The sequence below is a fragment of the Bos mutus genome, chromosome 22, assembly GCF_027580195.1.
Source record: "Bos mutus isolate GX-2022 chromosome 22, NWIPB_WYAK_1.1, whole genome shotgun sequence".
NCBI classification, from domain to species: domain Eukaryota; kingdom Metazoa; phylum Chordata; class Mammalia; order Artiodactyla; family Bovidae; genus Bos; species Bos mutus.
The window spans coordinates 18,166,573-18,187,792 of record NC_091638.1 but is presented as its reverse complement, the minus strand read 5'-3'; the positions used below and the strand labels follow the sequence as shown (position 1 = coordinate 18,187,792).

The window sequence follows — 21,220 nt, the reverse complement described above, 5'->3', positions numbered from 1 at the left end:
TCATCTAACATCTGGACAGGAGATACATATTACTGAATGGGAGGAGGGGACATAGGAATGGGGAAAAAATAGAAAGAAGGCTGTGTTCTCTAAGAAAACTATTTTCTTTTGAAACATAGGACTTATTTCTGCAGAAATGACTGACTCACTTTCTTTTTCTGATCATCGAAAAAACAAACAAGTGTGTGTAATAGAGTGTTTTACAACCAAATAAAGATGTCATGTGGGCAGTAGGTTCTTAATTCAGTTTGTATTACTCTAGCTACATTTAAAATGCATGCGTGAGCATAAGATTGATTTATTTCTGGGCTGGATTGCCTAAGGTCTTTCTGCTGTTACAAACAGCTTCCTGTAAAGACTTCTCAGTTTCTCTGGGATGCAGGAACACAGCTCACCCCAAGATGTTCTCTGACTTGTCACCCCAAGTCCTTGCTCTTATTTCCATGGGCTGCCAGCCTCACTGCAGAGCACTTGGCTCTTTGGGAGTAAGCTAGGAAGTGTCCTCTTTGCCTTGGGTTCTCTTTGAGGTTCTCTTTGCCTTGGGTTCTCTCCCTGTTACAGGATTCCCAGGTACTGGGCACGAGTAGGAAAAAAGCATCTGTGGTTAGCACCACGTGCTCTGGAAGCAGAGAGAACAGGGTTCAATCCTGGCTCTGCCACTTCACTCTTTGCAACTACAGACAAGTTGCTAATGCTCTTTGAGCCTCAGCTTCTTCATCTGTGAAATGGGGATACTTAAGAGTCCCTAACCTATAGTTATTGCGAGGATTAACTATGACCATCTTTGTGCATCTTAGTTCATCTTAGTTCAGGGCCTGACCACATATCAAAAGCTTCACAAATATGAGCTCTAATTCTTTCTAGTGGAGGGCTGTCTGGAGTTATTTATTTAGATACCCTAGAAGTTAAGTCAAGGGAATCTGATGTTTTAGATGACAGAGAACTGTAATATCCAGCCAAACTGGTCATCCTTTCCCTCAGGGTCCTTGCTTTTCCTATCACAGTGCTCCTCATTCATCACCTTTGGCTTTAATTTCTTGTTTAACGTCTGCCTTTCCCAGCAGAAGATCCTGTTAATTTTTTTTTAATCACTGTGGGATGCCCCACACCCACAGAGCTCTTGATACAGAGTTCTGCAATGGCTGTTTGTTGAACGACTGAAAGACTGAAAAATCAATGGACCAATGGAATGAGACCAAATGAACAACTGAACCATAGACCAAATGACTGAACGATCCATTGACTGAATGAATTAATAGACAAATGACTGAAATTCATCATCTACATTCAACTGGATGATCTGAAAATACTTCCTAGCATGACAAAAGACAAGACTGCTAAATACAGGATTTTAACTTGGGAAATCAGAGTCTTTGGGGACGATACAGAAAAGCTGGTTTTGAGTATTTTAAGGAGTTCAGTTCTATCCCCCCCATCAGTGATGGGACGGGTGATAATACCCTACTGGAAAACATTACTCACGTAGCCTTCAAACTGCACATCCCTCCCACCCTCCATCATAACCCAGGACCTGCTTGACAGCTTCTGGCTGTGGCATGTCTATCCATGTCAGATGACATCATGGCCAAACCATGTGTCTTGGGCTGTGAGAACAACTGGGAAAATCAACAGAAAACCCCAGATCTTTCACTGTCTAATTTCTGACAAGGAAGACTCTTCCTTGAAAACACCCCCAATCCCTTTTTTTCTGAGCGAACTCATCCCATCTTTCCAGAAAGGCCAGACAGGGGCAAGGCCTTGCTAGACTCCCTCGGGGGGATTTAGTGTCTTCATACCTTGTTCATCAGCCACAGGACAGGCTCATCTTTCAGAAGCTCTGGAATTCTGCCCACAGACGTCTGGACATCGTGTTGCATTCTCAGGGAGCCTCTTAGGACATATGCAGCCAAAGAAGATGCAAACTGTTCTTAAATGATAACCTGCCTCAAACTAAGGTACTTAACATGACCATCAGACGGTATTTTGATGATCCTATCCTACCAAGAATCTGTAAGTATAAAGAAAATAACAGAAACACTTACTTAAGGTCGTTTTCCTGTTGTAAGGGAGGAAAGGACACCCACATCCAGACTGGGCAAAATCTTAAGTGTCCCTGGGAAGACTTTCTAAGAGAACCAAACATGATGACTACCTACCTGCAACAGAACAAACAATAACTGCCTAATAATTAAATAATAATTACACAGCCACCAGGTATCAAACACCTTCTCCATTCCATGCACCAGACTGCACACTTTCTAGACAGCAGAGCATTTAACCTGCATGGTAGTTCTATGACATTGGTATTACTGTTTCCACTTTACAGACAGGTAAACTGAGGCTTCCAGTACGTGTCAACACATATATGAACCAGACCTAATTTCAAAGCTGGTGCTCCTACCCCTGCAGAGGCTGAACCACAGCCCATTGAGATAGGAGGGAAAGGTGACTGCCGACAAAGTGGAACAGAAGAGTTGAGTGTAACTTAAGAAGGATAAAGTGGTGCCTAAAATCTAAAGGGGAGAAGGCGGAGAAGACCTCGTGAACACATGACCAGTTTGTTAGCTGATCTATTGCCATCACGTGAGTAAAGGAGAGCCTTCCAAAGAGATTCCAAAAGCTGGAAAGAATAGATGAGTGACAGCCCAGAAGGCAGATGGCAGCCCAAGGTAGCAAGACACCTTGTAACAATGAGTGTTGTCCCCAACTGCTGGGTCTGGTCAGAGAATGGGCTCTCAAACACATAAAGAGTCCTTGCAGATGGCAGCAAACATCCTGTGGGTGCCAAAGAGGAGGGGATGGGAGATAGCTCAGAGGTCCTGTCCAACTCCCTCTGTTAGCTTTAGGGAGATGCTTAGTAACCATCTGACAAACTTACCCTTGCAGTTATCTGCCACAGGCACGCAACTAAAACAGCCTATGCAGAACTGGTCCATTGTGACATTTTAATCTCCTGCAGGAGAAAGGAAGCAATGATGGGGAACTGTTATTCTGAATCTATTTGTGATAAACAAAGAAGAGGGTGGGCATTAGAAGGGACAAAATTATTGGGAGAGGAAGGAAACTGGGGGTATTACTGTATTGCTTGCAATAGATTGGCTGCTGCTGCTGCTGCTAAGTCGCTTCAGTCGTGTCCGACTCTGTGCGACCCCATAGATGGCAGCCCACCAGGCTCCCCCGTCCCTGGGATTCTCCAGGCAAGAACACTGGAGCGGGTTGCCATTTCCTTCTCCAATGCATGAAAGTGAAAAGTGAAAGGGAAGTCACTCAGTCGTGTCTGACTCTTCGCGACCCCATGGACTGCAGCCTACCAGGCTCCTCCGTCCATGGGATTTTCCAGGCAAGAGTACTGGAGTGGGGTGCCATTGCTCCATTCCTTTATTAAAGGCAGGTACCACCCTCTTAAAGTAGGGTCATCATGATTATCTCACAGCTAGACCAATCTAAGAGTTAATTTGCCCATGGCTGCACAGCTCATAATTGGTTCAAATTCAGATATGCCTTATTTCAAAACCATCTCTCTTTTCTCCAAAGTTTTTTTTTTTTTTCATACTGTGCATGGGAATAACTAAAACTTTATTATTTTATTTATTTATTATTTTATTTATTTATTATAATTAAAACTATATTAATAACTTATTAATATGGTTTCCAATAACAATGTGAAAATTGGAATTATCAATTCAATATGTACTCAAAGTACATACTGAACTCAGGGAAGGGGGGGATTGGGCAGAGCTCTGAAAGCATAGTTCTCAGGACAGGTAGGTTGTGACGAACAGAAAAGGAAAGATAAGGCTGCTGTGTAGAGTAAGACATGGGGAGTAGGTCAGAATGGGCTGTTCAGACAGGCCAACTTAATCACTGAAGAAAGACAAGAAACAGGAAATGGATCAAACCAGACATCACCTCCTTCACAATTCAGTCTCATTTTGGCCTTGAGACCAAGCTATACAACTGGTTCCAGACTGCCCATAACACAGGTTCACAGATGGGACCTCAGATACTTCAATCTGAATGAAGCCTGCATGTGTCAACTTTGCTCCTAAAGATAACATATAAAAGCACAGTTACCTTTTTTTTTTTTAGAGTACAGAATGATTTCAACATGTCAAGAGAAAATATTAACAGGAAATAGGGTCACAAGGCTTTGGAAAATTAAAACGCCAATATGGCAAACTGAATGGAAAACATGATGATGGGAAAAGATGTTAATGACAGCTTTAACTATACTGATCTTTATCTCCTCTCTGCTTCTTAAGTTCTCCTGGGAAACTTGGGTACTACAAGGCACCCACCCAATCTCTTGTTCATTAGACACTTCCTGATGGGCTGAACAGGGCCGAATTTCCCCATTATCCCTGGTGTGTAAAAGTTATTCTAAAATAGATTTTAGGGACTTCCCTGGTGGTCCAGTGGCTAAAACTCTCCACTCCCAATGCAGGGGGCCCAGGTTCGATCCCTGGCCAGGGAACTAGATGCTGCGTGGGACAACAAAGAGCAAAGATTCCACGTGGAATTACAACTAGGACCCAGCACAGTCAAATAAATATTTTTTTAAATGGCTGAGTCACTCTGCTGTACACCTGAAACTATCACAACATTGTTAATCAGCTGTCAGTTCAGTTCAGTCGCTCAGTCATGTCTGACTCTTTACGACCCCATGAACGGCAGCAGGCCAGGCCTCCCTATCCATCACCAACTGTCGGAGTCTACCCAAACCCACATCCATTGAGTCGGTGATGCCATCCAACCATCTCATCCTCTGTCATCCCCTTCTCCTCCTGCCCTAAATCCTTCCCAGCATCAGGGTCTTCTCAAATGAGTCTGCTCTCCGTATCAGGTGGCCAAAGTATTGGAGTTTCAGCTTCAATATCAGTCCTTCCAATGAACACCCAGGACTGATCTCCTTTAGGATGGACTCGTTGGACCTCCTTGTAGTCCAAGGGACTCTCAAGAGTCTTCTCCAACACCACAGTTCAAAAGCATCAATTCTTTGGTGCTCAGCCTTCTTCACAGTCCAACTCTCACATCCATACATGACCACAGGAAAAACCATAGCCTTGACTAGACGGACATTTGTTGGCAAAGTAATGTCTCTGCTTTTGAATATGCTGTCTAGGTTGGTCATAACTTTCCTTCCAAGAAGTAAGCGTCTTTTAATTTCATGGCTGCAATCATCATCTGCAGTGATTTTGGAGCCCCCAAAAATAAAGTCTGACACTGTTTCCCCATCTATTTGCCATGAAGTGATGGGACTGGATGCCATGATCTTCATTTTCTGAATGTTGAGCTTTAAGCCAACTTTTTCACTCTCCACTTTCACTTTCATCAAGAGGCTTTTGAGTTCCTCTTCACTTTCTGCCATAAGGGTGGTGTCATCTGCATATCTGAGGTTATTGATATTTCTCCCGGCAATCTTGATTCCAGCTTGTGTTTCTTCCAGTCCGGCATTTCTCATGATGTACTCTGCATCTAAGTTAAATAAGCAGGGTGACAATATACAGCCTTGACGTACTCCTTTTCCTATTTGGAACCAGTCTGTTGTTCCATGTCCAGTTCTAACTGTTGCTTCCTGACCTGCATACAGATTTCTCAAGAGGCAGGTCAGGTGGTCTGGTATTTCCATCTCCTTCAGAATTTTCCACAGTTTATTGTGATCCACATAGTCAGCTGTAGTCCAATATAAAATAAAAAGTTTTCAAAAAATTTAAAAACAGATTTTATTCTAAATAGTTGTCATTAGATCACGAGGGTTACTTACAATTAGACAACCACCAGTGTTAAGTGTGTGTTGGGGGTCGGGGGCTGAAATGCTTTTTACATCTATGCTAGGGATCGAGATGCTACACTGCAGAGTACTTAAACATGATGAAATTTAGCTTGACATATGGGGAACAGTCCAAGAAATGGTTGCTGGTGCTTTAGTTGTTGTTTTGTAGTTTCTATTCCTACCATCTTTGGAGTTTGATATATGTGGGTCCAATTTAAGACTCTGCAACCTGCTACATGACCTTGGCGAAATTATATAACATCCCTGGGACTCAGTTTGCTCTTCGGTCAAAGGTTGACAAGACCACCACCTCAGGAAAGTGTTGTGAGGATGCTGTGGAATGGCTCAGGGACAGAGTCTGGCAGAGTCTTGTTGATGGGAGCTCAAAAAGGGCACTTGGGTTCCATTATCCTGAGCACCTCCCTTGAAGCTGAGCAGCTCCTCCTTGGGTAGGCCATGGTAAACCCTCCACTGCACCACCTCCAAGTCCAGCCCTCACCCAAAGATCAAAATCATTCTCAGGCTAGGAACTCGGAACTGCAAGTTTGTCTCTTCATCGCATTCAACAGCCATTCTCTGGAGTGAGTCATACCAACACCTCCCTCCCAGTGGGCCCGGCAGAATACAAGTATTTTGCTACCGAGTGGTTACAAATTCCATTCGGGTCAGCGAATTACAGGGATTTCATCTTAGGAAGAGGGCCCAGCTCCGCAAACTGCTCCGGGTTCCCCAGCATCTCCCGAAAAGAACCTCATCTCCAAAAACTCAAGGCTAGAGTCACGTGAATGCAGAGTTCCAAAGAATAGCAAGAAGAGATAAGAAAGCCTTCTTCAGCGATCAATGCAAAGAAATAGAGGAAAACAACAGAATGGGAATGACTAGAGATCTCTTCAAGAAAATTAGAGATACCAAGGGAATATTTCATGCAAAGATGAACTCGATAAAGGACAGAAATGGTATGGACCTAACAGAAGCAGAAGATATTAAGAAGAGATGGCAAGAATACACAGAAGAACTGTACAAAAAAGATCTTCACGACACAGATAATCACGATGGTGTGATCACTGACCTAGAGCCAGACATCCTGGAATGTGAAGTCAAGTGGGCCTTAGAAAGCATCACTACGAACAAAGCTAGCAGAGGTGATGGAATTCCAGTTGAGCTATTTCAAATCCTGAAAGATGATGCTGTGAAAGCGCTGCACTCAATATGCCAGCAAATTTGGAAAACTCAGCAGTGGCCACAGGACTGGAAAAGGTCAGTTTTCATTCCAATCCCAAAGAAAGGCAATGCCAAAGAATGCTCGAACTACCGCACAATTGCACTCATCTCACACACTAGTAAAGTAATGCTCAAAATTCTCCAAGCCAGGCTTCAGCAATATGTGAACCGTGAACTTCCTGATGTTCAAGCTGGTTTTAGAAAAGGCAGAGGAACCAGAGATCAAATTGCCAACATCCACTGGATCATGGAAAAAGCAAGAGAGTTCCAGAAAAATACCTATTTCAGCTTTATTGACTATGCCAAAGCCTTTGACTGTGTGGATCACAACAAACTGTGGAAAATTCTGAAAGAGATGGGAATACCAGACCACCTGACCTGCCTCTTGAGAAATCTGTATGCAGGTCAGGAAGCAACAGTTAGAACTGGACATGGAACAACAGACTGGTTCCAAATAGGAAAAGGAGTACGTCAAGGCTGTATATTGTCACCCTGCTTATTTAACTTAGATGCAGAGTACATCATGAGAAATGCCGGACTGGAAGAAACACAAGCTGGAATCAAGATTGCCGGGAGAAATATCAATAACCTCAGATATGCAGATGACACCACCCTTATGGCAGAAAGTGAAGAGGAACTCAAAAGCCTCTTGATGAAAGTGAAAGTGGAGAGTGAAAAAGTTGGCTTAAAGCTCAACATTCAGAAAATGAAGATCATGGCATCCAGTCCCATCACTTCATGGCAAATAGATGGGGAAACAGTGTCAGACTTTATTTTTGGGGGCTCCAAAATCACTGCAGATGGTGACTGCAGCCATGAAATTAAAAGACGCTTACTTCTTGGAAGGAAAGTTATGACCAACCTAGATAGCATATTCAAAAGCAGAGACATTACTTTGCCAACAAATGTCCGTCTAGTCAAGGCTATGGTTTTTCCTGTGGTCATGTATGGATGTGAGAGTTGGACTGTGAAGAAGGCTGAGCACCAAAGAATTGATGCTTTTGAACTGTGGTGTTGGAGAAGACTCTTGAGAGTCCCTTGGACTACAAGGAGGTCCAACCAGTCCATTCTGAAGATCAGCCCTGGGATTTCTTTGGAAGGAATGATGCTAAAGCTGAAACTCCAGTACATTGGACACCTCATGCGAAGAGTTGACTCATTGGAAAAGACTCTGATGCTGGGAGGGATTGGGGGCAGGAGGAGAAGGGGACGACAGAGGATGAGATGGCTGGATGGCATCACTGACTCAATGGATGTGAGTCTGAATGAACTCCGGGAGTTGGTGATGGACAGGGAGGCCTGGCGTGCTGCGATTCATGGGGTCGCAAAGAGTCGGACACGACTGAGCGACTGTACTAAACTGAACTGAGAGTCACGTGAGCTGGGCAGGCATGGGAACAAGGCCCCTTTGGAAAGGCAGTGCAGGCCGCAGCCCCACATCCACGCCTCACGGCCGCCGTCTCCACACACCAGGTACCGGAGGCACAGGGGAGTGACGGACCGCGCGAGTCACTGTCACCCGCCAAAGGAGTCCTGCAAGCTCAGTCTTCTCCTCAAGACTCAAGAGCGGCCGGGAGACGTTCCCGCGAGAGGGTCGCCAGCTTCCTGTCCTGCTTTCCCAGCTCCTCTCTCTAGGTTTCCCATCCTAATGAACTGCCAAGCCTCGGCGCCCTTTTAACTCACTCACACGCGAAGAGCCAAAAACACGACGTGAGAAATCGCAGGGCAACGCACATCTCCACAACCAGGGGAGGAGTCCTCCCTAAAGCCCACTTTTGCTCCCGGACGCGTCAGGGTCCTGACTGGAAACACTCGAAGGAGTAACTGAAGAGAGTTTAACGAAAGGGCAACCAACGAATGAGGAAACAGCAGCGGCCTGAACCCACTCGGGAGGGGAGGAGAGATCACTCCCGGGCTAGCGACCGCGGGATTCCGGGACACCCCGCCCCCCACCCCCGGCCTGAAGGGGCCGAGGGAGACAGCGGCCCTCGGGCTGACAGGACGTGTGGCGACAGGTGGAGGAAAACGACCATCCAACACCCTGGCCCACCGGGAGGAAGCCAGGAGATTAAAGACACCCACCTCAGGTCTCAGCCACTGCCTCCCAGGCCCAGAGCAGGAGGGGTCACCGGGAACATCCAGAACCATCTCTGACGGCCGGGAGTCCTGTCCCTCCGCCATCGTCCGGGCTGAGCCCTCTCTCCAAAGCCAGGCCTCTCCCGAGGGACCCCACTTGGGTGTGGATCCCAACTAGCTCTGAAGCTTGAGCAGCTCACGTTACACAGCAGAGCTTCACTTTCTCATCTGCAGATAGGATTAACAACACCTGCTACCTGGGGGTGGTCTTAAGGCTTATCCACGTGAAATGCAGACTGCACAGAGCAAATCCCGCACACCTGTTCTCATCTTTCCCCGCTATTCTGACATATGCGCACATGCACGTGCGCAGAAGTGCACATGCCTGCAGAGAAAGGCACGTGTGCTCAGAGAAAGCCACGTGCGCACCTGGAATCGCACGCACGCGTCCAGAAACGCACGTGGGTGCGAACACACACACACACGCACACGCACACGCACACACCGAGGATAGCAGTAAATAGTACACCTACAGAAATTAAATGTGGATATGGTTCAGTCCTCCAGGACGGTAACTAGACACTTGTCCATGGTAAAGGCTGCTTCCCAAAGGACTCACCCAACTCCTGTAACTTAATGCTCCAAGAAGCGCTAAGAACTGAGGGGAGCATAAGTATTTCTTTTTGAAAAGGGATACCAAACATCTTCACCCCCAAGAAATGGCAGAGAAGTAAATCTTTTAAACAGATCCAAGGATGAGGATGACAGAATGTAGTTTGTCAATACACTGCATGATAAATTACCACAAGCTTAGCAACTTAGAACAATCCTTATTTATCATTCTGCCACGTGGTTGTTGGCAGAATTCACTTCCTTACAGATATCGAACTCGTGGCAGCTCACTTTTTGAAAGCTAGTGGGTCAGAGGTAGAGATTTCCTGACTGCTGGCTCTGCCTGCGAAGGGCTCACCTGATTAGGTCAGGCCCACCCAGGAGACTCTCCCTATTAGAGACCTTAATTCCACCTGTAAAATCACTTCACTTTGGCCACAAGACTCAGCAGAATCACAGGAGCAGAATCCCACAATCTTTGCCACATTCTGTTGGTTAGAAGGAAGTTACAAGCACCACCCACATTCACGGGGAGGGGACTATACATGGGCCAGGTAACCTGGCAGTAACTTAGAATTCTGCCCAGTACAGACATATATAAATGAATGTAAGGATATGCTTTGTAAGGTAAGAGGAATAAAGATGGTTAACCTCATTTTTGCAGGGACTCAGAGACTCTTAAATATATTACCCAAATCATAAGCTCGCCTCTGTGATGAAGCTGAAACACACAGTGAGATTTTCATATTCTCTCTCCTCCACTTTTCAAACTGGCAAAGAAGGGAAGGCTCTGTTGCACCATTAAGTGGGACACGTAGCTGATGTTCAGAGCTTATTGATCACTTGATCCCAGTAAATGATAAATGAGTTGCAAGTGGCCTTGTGCATGATGGCAGCTACATGGCTTTTAGCAGAGCTAGAATCAAATGCAGGGCTCTGGACTCCTGACTCAGTGCTCCTTCACAATGGACAGATCTCATTGTGCCCTTCACTGTCCCTGTCAAAGACAGGCTCGAAGGCAAGAGAATTGCTGGGTCCAGGAATCATGTTTTCTTCTCATCCAAATGATTTGACCTCATAGGCAAAGCCTTTCTTGATCTAGGAGTCCATCCAAAAATCTGGAGAAAATTAGATAGTTATTCTAAAATTAAAGTTACTATAAGAATGGCAGGAAAGAAATAAAAAAATTCAAGTTGTGAACAATCCACATATATATTGTACAAATGATGGGCCAAGCTGATACAATTAAAAGGTATTATGTGGTTCATGGTATGTTTATATCAATTAATACATATTAAAATATACTATGTGGTTCAGGGATTATTGATATCTACCTACTTTTAAGTGTTGGTTGTTTTTGATGAAAACAGTATGCTGAGAACAATCATAACCAAATAGAAGCCGTCACTCATGTATGTATATTAAAACAACTACAACTAAGCCGCGCTTGCAACACAGTAAAAACATCATCTTCCTGAGCCATGATGATTGTGGACTTTCTAAATTGGCATGAAACAAAGAGATCTGGGTTCAGGGTTTTGCTTGGCCTCATTTCTAGCTCTATGATCTTGAGGAAAGCACTCTCCCCTCCCAGCTCACTGCTTGAAACACACGTAGGATAGCAGACACTCAGCTGTGGGTCCCCCGCCCCTCGGCCTTGTTAGTTACCAACTGGATTTCTCTTAGAACCTCCTGGGTGTCCCTCTTGTGAGTTAACTAGTAAATCAGGTACTCGCACGCCCCTGCTTAAAACTCTGTGTAATACTCTGTCATATATGGTAGCCAGAGTCCACACAGAGCTTTTTTTTTTCCTTTTTAACAGTTACTTTTATTTTTTTTTAATTTATTTATTTTAATTGGAGGCTAACTACAATATTGTAGTGGTTTTTGCCATACATTGACATGAATCAGCCATGGGTGTACATGTGTTTCCCATCTTGAACCCCCCTCCCCACACAGAGCTATTAAGCATCTGCTGTGTGACTGACCTCAGCTGAGATGTCCTGTAAGTATAAAACACACACCAGGTTTCAAAGATGTAGCATGAAAAAAAGAATGGAAAACATCTCAATAATATTTTATAGGGGCTTCCCTGATAGCTCAGTTGGTAAAGAATCCACCTGCAATGCAGGAGATTTGATTTCTGGGCCGGGAAGATCCTTTGGAGAAGGGATAGGCTACCCACTCCAGTATTCTAGGGCTTCCCTTGTAGCTCAGCTGGTAAAGAATCCACCTGCAATGTGGGTAGACCTGGGTTAGATCTTTGGGTTGGGAAGATCCCCTGGAGAAGGGAATGTTTTATAGCATGCACAGATGGATATGATACCACTTCAGATATACTGGGTTAAATAAAATATAAACAGATTACCTTTCTGTAAATGTTTTTAATGTGACTATTAGAAACTTTTAAATAGCATATGTGGCTTACGTTATATCTCAGAGGGAAAGCACTGATCTACAGTTTCTCACTGTCCTCAGAAAAGAATTTAAACTCCTTAGCAGTATCCAAGGTGATTTGGTCCCCCCGGGTTTCCTCACAAATTCTCCTCGTCCCTCATTATTCTCCAACTGCAGTGGCCCTATGATCCCTCAGACACATCAAGCCCATGCCCACCTTAGGGTCTTTTCATGCATGACATCATCCTTCTGGAATGCTCCTTCCATGGTGCTCTACTCATTGCAATGCTGACTCAAACTCCCTGTTTCTATTTCATCTCACACATCACCTCAGCCAGGCCTTTCTGGACCACCTGATCTCAAGGAGTCACACATTCAGTGACTCACTCCTCATTTCCTCCAAGGCCCTCACCGCCATTCTTAGCTACCTCATATGATGATCTGTCTGTTCCGTGTCAGCCTCCCCCCAGGGGAACAGCAGCTGTGTGAGGGAAGGACGCTTTCTGGTCTCACTCAGTCAGTGTCGCATCTTCAGCTCAGGGCTCCACCAGTTATAGTTCTCAGCTCAGTGTTTGCTGAATGCATGAATGAACAGGGAAAAGAGCAAGAAACTCAGAGACAAAAATTCCACTTAGGACAAACCCAGTGACATGGAGGATGACACCACCATCTCACTCTGATTGCTGACTCTTATCCTGTAATCAATCCTCTACAGTCACTATAGGAGGCAGTGTAATAACTAAAAGGACACAGTCTGGAGCTAAAAGCCCTGAGTTTGAATTTCAACTCTGCTACTTGCTGGAATGGGACCCTGCATGAAGCCCTTGACTGTCCTAAATCTCTATTTTCTCCCACAGGTATAATTAGAATTATTAAGAAATAATTAGAATCATATCATGGTTGTCTTGAAGATCAAGTAAGATGACAGTTGTCAGTCTAAGAGTTCCAGTGATATTTATCAGACCAAGACATTCTTGAAGGGGAAGCATTCTTTTATTTACGTGGGTGTCCTAAGCACCTAGAACAAGGACTGGTTTAAGGCAGATGCCCCAAAACTACTTGATGGATGAATAAAGTTTCTAAAAATCCCCAGCATCACAAAGCAATGACCTTGGGGAAATCAGATCTTTCCATTGTTCCAACCTGGAAAAGATACCCTATTTTCAGATACCCCATTTTCCTCCAAACAGAAGCAAAAGGATCCTAGCCATGGAGTGAGGCTTAAGATGTAATGGGTCGGCTCCGGCCATATCAGCCTGAAGGTGCCCGATCTCGTCTGATCTCGGAAGATGTAATGGGTCCTATTTCCTCCATCTTCCAGAAGAATCCCAATTATAAGAGTCTGTCCAGGTGTCCAGACAAAACTGACTATAGATCCCCTGAAACCTTTGGCTTGAGAGTAGGATTTAAAAAGTCAGAGTCAGCCTCTTCAGCTGGGGACAGAACAAGTTCCAGAGGAGCAGGGAGCAGCTTTCTGCCCATGACAGGTTCTTTACTAGGAAAAAGGAAAAAAAGACAAGGCCAGAGGGCTTCACAGATAAAGAATCCACCTGTCAATGCAGGAGACATAAGAGATAGGAGTTTGATTCCTGAGTCGGGAAGATCCCCTGGTAGAAGGCATGGCAATCCACTCCAGTATTCTTGCCTGGAGAATCCCATGGACAAAGGAACCTGGTGGGCTTTGGTCTATAGGGTTGCAAAGAATCAGACACGACTGAAGCAACTTAGCAGGTACAAAAGACAAGGCCATCCAAGCAGTAGCTTTTGATTCTTACATTCTCAGAAACAGCCACAATATCTGCCTCCTTGATTGAAACTGGGGCCAAGGATAAAAATAAGGAGAGGGGAAGAGGGTCTTATTTGGATTCGTTTTTAAAGATCATAAAAGTCAAATTTTTCCATGAAATGATAATTTTTCAAGATGGGGCAAGGAGTGTGGCTGGGAAGAGAGTGGGAAATGACTTCACTGGGCAGGCTTCTGCCTAGTTTGCAAAGGATAAAGCTTGCCTTTGTTGTTCTCCTGGCTTCTGTTCCCCGTAGCTCTGAAGTATAAAGGCTTCTGGCAGAACATCCCAGTTTCAACACCATTGTTCCTAGGATTTGCCACTGAAAGGGCTATTCACATGGAAACCTCTCCCAGGCCAGGCTTCCATTGGCTACCATTTACTTACACCCTGGCTTAATCATGCAGCCCACCTAGGAAGTTTGGACAAACCAGACCAGGGATGGCCCTTCGCCATCTCTCCTAGTCCCACCTTGCCAACTGACTGCTGATTAAAAGCCAGAAGCCAACCTCCATTCATTCCACTGACATGTTCTGAGCATTGCTTGTGTGCTAGGTGTCAGAGCTACAGGTAGGGGCAAGTGAGACAAACATTGACAATAGCAGAAATCCATGAAAGAAGAAAAAGATCATTCTTCATGTTGTAAAAGAGGAGTAATAAATAGAAAGCCCTTTCCAGAATGTGAAAAAGGAGCCACAATTAGGGATCATGGGATCCCAAAATCAGATTTGGGATCACTGAAGATGATGATGTGTTAAGATCCAATTAGAGGGCTTCCCTATTGGCTCAGTGGTAAAGAATTCGCCTGCCAATGCAGAAGATACAAGTTCCATCTCTGATTCGGGAAGATCCTACATGCCAATGAGCAACTAAGCCCATGAGCCACAACTATTGATAGAGCCTGTGCTCTGGAGTCTGGGAGCTGCAACTACAGAATTTCAAGTGCCTTAGAGTCCATACTCCCCAACAAGAGAAGCCACCACAGAGAACAGCCCCCGCTCACCACAACTAGAGAAAAACCCATGCAGCAGTGAAGACCCAGCACAGCCAAAAGAGAAAAAAAAGAAAAAGAAAAGAACCAGTGGAAGGTGTCTTTAAGGAAAGCACCTCCAAGAAGAGAAAAAGCCCTACGTAGTGACCTGCAGCTCCCCATTCCCTTCACATCAGGCCACACCATGCCTGTGAAGCCACTCTGCAGTTTCCTTGCTGCTGCTGCTGCTAAGTCGCTTCAGTCATGTCCGGCTCTGTACGACCCCAGAGACGGCAGCCCACCAGGCTCCCCTGTCCCTGGGATTCTCCAGGCAAGAACACTGGAGTGGGTTGCCATTTCCTTCTCCAATGCATGAAAGTGAAAAGTGAAAGTGAAGTCACTCAGTCGTGTCCGACTCCTAGCGACCCCATGGACTGCAGCCCACCAGGCTCCTCCATCCATGGGATTTTCCCGGCAGTCTCCTTACAACCCAGGTTTTAGTCCACTTGAGCCCTGGTTTCCAGCAAAGGGTGACAGGAAGAAAACTTCATGACAAACAGTATTCTGTCTGTGAAAAAAGGTGAAAAGGGACTGTGTTTAATCCTCTGTCTAGGCTAGGATAATGGCTCTAGGAACCCAGGTCTGTGGAACTGGCTTAATATCTGTGGGTTTATAGGCAGACAGCGTGGCACAGTGAGTCCTGGTAGATTTTGACTTATAGGACTTGTGAGATGTTGCAAGAGACTTCATCCCAAGGATATGAGAAAACTTGCTTGTCCAGACCTGCATGACCCAATTAATCTGCAAAAAAAAAAATTAATTTCTTAGTTTATGGCTCGTTATCCTGAGCACCTTCTACCCAGGTGAAATCTCAGCCTCCCTCTCCCTGGTTAAAGCCTCACTGAGAAGTCCAGCTTTGAAGCACTGACCCTCTCTGATCATATTCCCTCATCTCTTAAATGGGAGTGATCATCATCAACATCATCATGTTATAATAACACTTGTGATAATTATGAGATTGTCATGAGAAAATAGGACTCCAGGAGTGAAGATGTATATGTTGGCATTTATAAAATCAGGACAATGTTCTCTCCCTCCCTGAATCGGGACGATTTACACGAAAGCAAGTTATAAAAGGCAGATGAATATTTTACAAACATTAATTTTAAAGAAATCACGATTCCTTAAAAAACTGGAAATAGAACTGCCTTATGATCCAGCAATCCCACTGCTAGGCATACACACTGAGGAAACCAGAAGGGAAAGAGACACGTGTACCCCAATGTTCATCGCAGCACTGTTTATAATAGCCAGGACATGGAAGCAACCTAGATGCCCATCAGCAGATGAATGGATAAGAAAGCAGTGGTACATATACACAATGGAGTATTACTCAGCCATTAAAAAGAATACATTTGAATCAGTTCTTATGAGATGGATGAAACTGGAACCTATTATACAGAGTGAAGTAAGCCAGAAAGAAAAACACCAATACAGTATACTAATGCATATATATGGAATTTAGAAAGATGGTAACAATAACCCTGTGTACGAGACAGCAAAAGAGACACTGATGTATAGATCAGTCTTACGGACTCTGTGGGAGAGGGAGAGGGTGGGGAGATTTGGGAGAATAGCATTGAAACATGTATAATATCATGTATGAAACGAGTCGCCAGTCCAGGTTCGATGCACGATACTGGATGCTTGGGGCTGGTGTACTGGGACTACCCAGAGGGAGGGTATGGGGAGGGAGGAGGGAGGAGGGTTCAGGATGGGGAACACAGGTATACCTGTGGCGGATTCATTTCGATATTTGGCAAAACTAATACAATATTGTAAAGTTTAAAAATAAAATAAAATTAAAAAAAAAATAAAGAAATCACGACTCACTGGAATCTCACCTCCTCTCCGGTGATTGGCAAACTTGCCCAGGTTTGGGAAAAGCTAACCAGCTGAGTCAAGCTGCCGCCTACACCACCTGCCCACCCCCGCTCCCCTCACACCCTCCAGACGACAAGGCAGAAAGGGTGGGCAGGAGAACACAGCTCAGCATTTATTTTTGGACCCAGTTCACTAAAAATACCCCAAGCCTCCCTGTTTGATCACTCTCCCTTTTGACCTGAATGGATCGCAGGGCCCCGGCGGCCCGCCCCACCCTCAACCCGTTGTCCTTTAAAGGAGAAGGGCGTGGGGAAGGATTCCTGCCGCTCAGGGACAGATGTGCGCCACCCGGACAGGCAGGGGCCGCGGCCTCACTGACGTCAGGGAAGCGCTCAATCAGCCGCAGCCTCCCGGCCGGGCCCGAACACCCGAAGGGTTGGGGGGGTACCCGCGAGCTGGGATTGGCTGGCCAAGTGCAAGCGCCCGCGCCGATTGGCTGGCGAGGTTTTAGAGGGAGTCCCGCTCTCCAATTAAAGGGCCCCGCCGCACCCGGCTGCTCACAGAGCTCTCCCTGGGCCAGCGATCTTGGCCATTCAAGCACAGCTGTCCCCACTGCACGCCCTCGCGCCTAAGCCTGAGCAGCCAGGCGCTGTCTGTCCGAAGAGGATGGCAAAGGTGGCCAAGGACCTCAACCCGAGAGTTCAGAAGGTGAGCTGAGATCTGTCTGTACTTGGGCAGATCCTTATTTTCCCATTTCCCTCTCCTGTTTGAAGAGGCTTTCGTAGATGAATGGAGAAAAAAGTTCACTAAATTCCAAGACTTTATAGAAAATAGAATCGTTGGGAATACAGGTTTGAGCTAACAGGCACATACCCCAAATGCTACTCTTAAAAGCCTTTGTGTAAAGTATTTGCAACAGATCTTGGTTCTTTGATGATGCTAATTAAAATTTAAATAAGGTAAAACTTTTTTCTTAAATGTTAACTCTGTGCTTTTGGAGGAGTGGGCAAGGAACCCTACCCTCCTCCTCCAGTGATTGAGGTGAAGGTGGGAAGGGGTGATATTTACTCACAAGGAATCTACCCCTGTGCTCTCATCCCAACATTTTCTGTTTTTCACACACACATACAAAGAAACCAGTTTCTTTAGTTGGTGTTGGCAGTGGCGACAGTTCCAGCACACGGGAACTAATTTCTGTCCCCAGGGTCTTCACTTTTCCCTTTCAAGAAGGGCTGGCTGGGAGCCCAGAAGGTCATGGGTGAATGACTGCCCGAGGGGCCTGCAGCTGTGCCCTTAGCTCCAATCCCTGATGGTTACTTACCTGCAAACCGTGGGGGGTGGGGGCGTGGAGGGGGGAGGTTGTCACAGGCTAGGGGCTAAGAGGACCTGTGAACTGGAAGGAAGCCCAGAGACAGCCTAGACCAGTGAAGAAACTGAGTCTCAGGGTCACAGAGAGTTGGTTCAGGGAGGCAGTGGAGCCTATGGGAAAGCCTTAGGCATGGAAACCCCAGTTGTGCCACTTTCTAGCTGTGCAACTTTCTAGCTGCACCACAATGACCAACCACGTCCATCACCTTTCTGAGCCTCAGTTCCCTTGTCTCCCATAGAGGGATGTTAGGCCCCGCCTCCCTCACAGCAGCAATAATAGCTATGGTACCCCGTAGTGTTCTCTCCCAAAGTAGTTATTTTTAAACTTAAACTCTGATTTCAGGGAAAATCAGAGTTTTGGTCTTTCAAGGCAAAGTCCCCTGTAAACATTTGCTATTACCTGGGCAAGGCGGGATAGAATGAGAGGGGGAAAGAAAAAGAAAAACTATGTCAGAATCAAAATGCAAGTCAGCCACTTAGAGGTGCAGGATTTACGTTATCTAATTTACGACTGTACCCCTGCAAGGCTGACCTGCCCCAGACTCCCACACAGAGTCCATCAGACCTTCTGAATGTGTACACCAGGGCAGACTTCATCCAGAGAGCATCTCTCTGGAATGTTCCTGCCCCCCCACCCCCACCCCCGCTTCACAGTTGCCAGACTGTTTGCAGAATCCAGTCATCTCTCCTTCTCTGGAATTCTCACAACATGTTAGACCTTGGTAAGCTACCTGTCCTGTTAATTTCTACCTACTAATGAGTCAGGCACACACTGCTCTTACTTTTCTGCCCATCTTTCTAAATCCCTTGAGGGACAAACCTTTCTTGCTCATCTCTGTTCCGACGCAGGCTGCCACGCACAGCATGACTCAATAAACTATGAGTGAACCAGCTAAGACCATAGTGTTCGCAGACAGTACAGTCTGTGTGTTACTGTTTTCTAACTTGTGGCAGCTCCAACATATTTGTGTGTCTGAACTGCCTCCCCAGATTCAGCCAAAGTAAAAGAGTTCAGAGCGAAAGGGGCAGTGTCTCATTGTCCAGTGGCACATCAGATGATTCAGGGTGGTTTTATTACAAGCTGATGGACAGTTAATGTGTGAAGGGAGACAGGAGACACGGAACCTCTCTCCTCAGCACAGCCCGGGTCCCCACTCAGAGGAAGCCTTGTTTTTATTTTCCTTTGCATGGGAGAGTGTGATTATCCGGATTAGAGGTGGAACACAGTCTCCTACTTGTCACCCTCTAGTGCCAACTTCCTTGCCCTGCAAAGGGTTTATTTTCCATTTAGATCCAATTACAGGCTTAGTGAAAGAATGTGGTGGGTATAGATGAAAGGGCGGATATTTTTTACCCCTTGGGACTGTGACAATCAGGAGGAGGATCACCACATGGGTGATGAACCCAGGTCCTCCACTCAGAAAGCCGAGGGAAGGGAAGGGAATGGGGGGAAATCTCTCCTTGCTGAGGTGTGTATCAGCGGTTAAATGCTGGGTTGTATCAACAGCGTGCTGCAGAGCTTTTATGGCATATTTACTTTTTAAATCTGCAACAGTGGTGGATTTGCTAACATTTGGCTTCAGGAGGCATAATCACACATAGGCATTTTGAAGCAATTTCATAGACTCTTAGAGCTGCAAGGGACCGATTTACAAAATGAGAAATGGTTTCAAATGGCCTCCATGAGGACTCCGCTGCCCTGCACCCAAAGGGAGGGGGGCCACAGGGAATCCCAAGAGCTGGGAAGCCAGAAACAGTCTTTGAGAGAGAGAACATTAAAATCTCCAAGTTGGGGCAGCCTTTGAGATCATCTCCCCAATTCCAGGCAGACAGGGGGACTGGCCATGGGTCCCATCCTTAGTTCATGGCAGGGTATAGAAACAGTCCCTTCCCTCCTCCTATCTGCACTGAGCCAAATGCTCCCATTGGCTACTCTTGAGCCCTGGTTTGTTTTTCGACTGGGAAAAAAGTTTCCTAGCATGGAGATCTTGTTCCCTGAGAATCAGGAACTAGCCAACATTCCCTGGTAACAAAAAGCCTGGAAGATCAAATGCCATTTCTCTTGGTGGAATCAACCACCACTGTGGGTGTGTTCTTCTCTGGTTTATTAAGTCATCAGTATTCTTGTAACCAGCCTGGGGTTCAAATCCCAGCTCCACCACCTACTAGCTATGTGCCCCTGTGCAAGCTGATTAACTTCTGAGTCTGTGCCCTCATCTGAAAACTGAGGAGACACTAAAAGCATCTCTCTCCCAGTTCAGTTCAGTTTCTCAGTCGTGTCCAACTCTTTGCGACCCCGTGAATCACAGCACGCCAGGCCTCCCTGTCCATCACCAATTCCCGGAGTTCACTCAAACTCAGGTCCATCGAGTCGGTGATGCCATCCAGCCATCTCATCCTCTGTCTTCCCCTTTTCCTCCTGCCCCCAATCCCTCCCAGCATCAGAGTCTTTTCCAATGAGTCAACTCTTCGCATGAGGTGGCCAAAGTACTTAACTTTCCTTCCAAGGGGCCCATAATCATTAAATGAGCTGATGTATACAAAGGGCTCAGCCCCTGAGTGCAAGTAGACTTGGCCGTTATTATTGTCGGTGGTGGTAGTTGTATATTTCAGTGAGCGTGTGATTGCTGAATGGAGTCTTTTGGTGAATGAGGACATACTTTTCTTCTTCAGATGACTGGCCCATCTGAAGAGCAACTAATTTTCACTCAACTGAACGAAAGCCAGCGGCCTTGATAACCTAGAACAAGGACTGATGACCTTGTCTTCATTCTAGCCTAACACATACAAAATCTGCTTACACAACAGAGATCATCAGTCAGTGAGCATTTCACTCTGGAGTCCTGGAATAGTTAGGCCTAGAAGGAGACATGGAGCTCTTCTCACTTTATAGATATAGGAACCGAGACCCAGAGTAGTCAGGTCCTTTCTCTGAGACTGCTAAGAAGGTGGGCCGGGGCCCAGTAGGCTCTTCAAGAATACAGGCTCTTGGCTGCCAAAGAACCATTTGCAGGAATTTAGAAAGGACTAGAACAAAGAGATCTGAGAGCATGTTCACTGCTGCCTGTGTGCCTGCCAGTGGACCGGCTCCAGAGGGTTCTATTTCTCACCCCTCAGCACAATGTCCGAGGAGCA

General features: G+C 45.9%; 1 protein-coding gene and 1 non-coding gene across 2 annotated transcripts in view; both read left to right on the top strand.

Moving 5' to 3' along the window:
* Positions 1-4,401: 4,401 nt before the first annotated feature.
* TRNAG-CCC (transfer RNA glycine (anticodon CCC)) lies at positions 4,402-4,474 on the top strand. The gene has a single exon. It is a non-coding gene; the product is annotated as a tRNA-Gly (tRNA).
* A 12,790-nt stretch (positions 4,475-17,264) lies between these two features.
* LMCD1 (LIM and cysteine rich domains 1) overlaps positions 17,265-21,220 on the top strand; it is a 57,093-nt gene continuing 53,137 nt past the window's right edge. Inside the window, exon 1 of the mRNA XM_005895515.3 lies at positions 17,265-17,425. Within this exon, the coding sequence (XP_005895577.1) occupies positions 17,384-17,425 (42 nt within the window). The 5' untranslated portion in view covers positions 17,265-17,383. The remainder of the gene's footprint in view (positions 17,426-21,220) is intronic.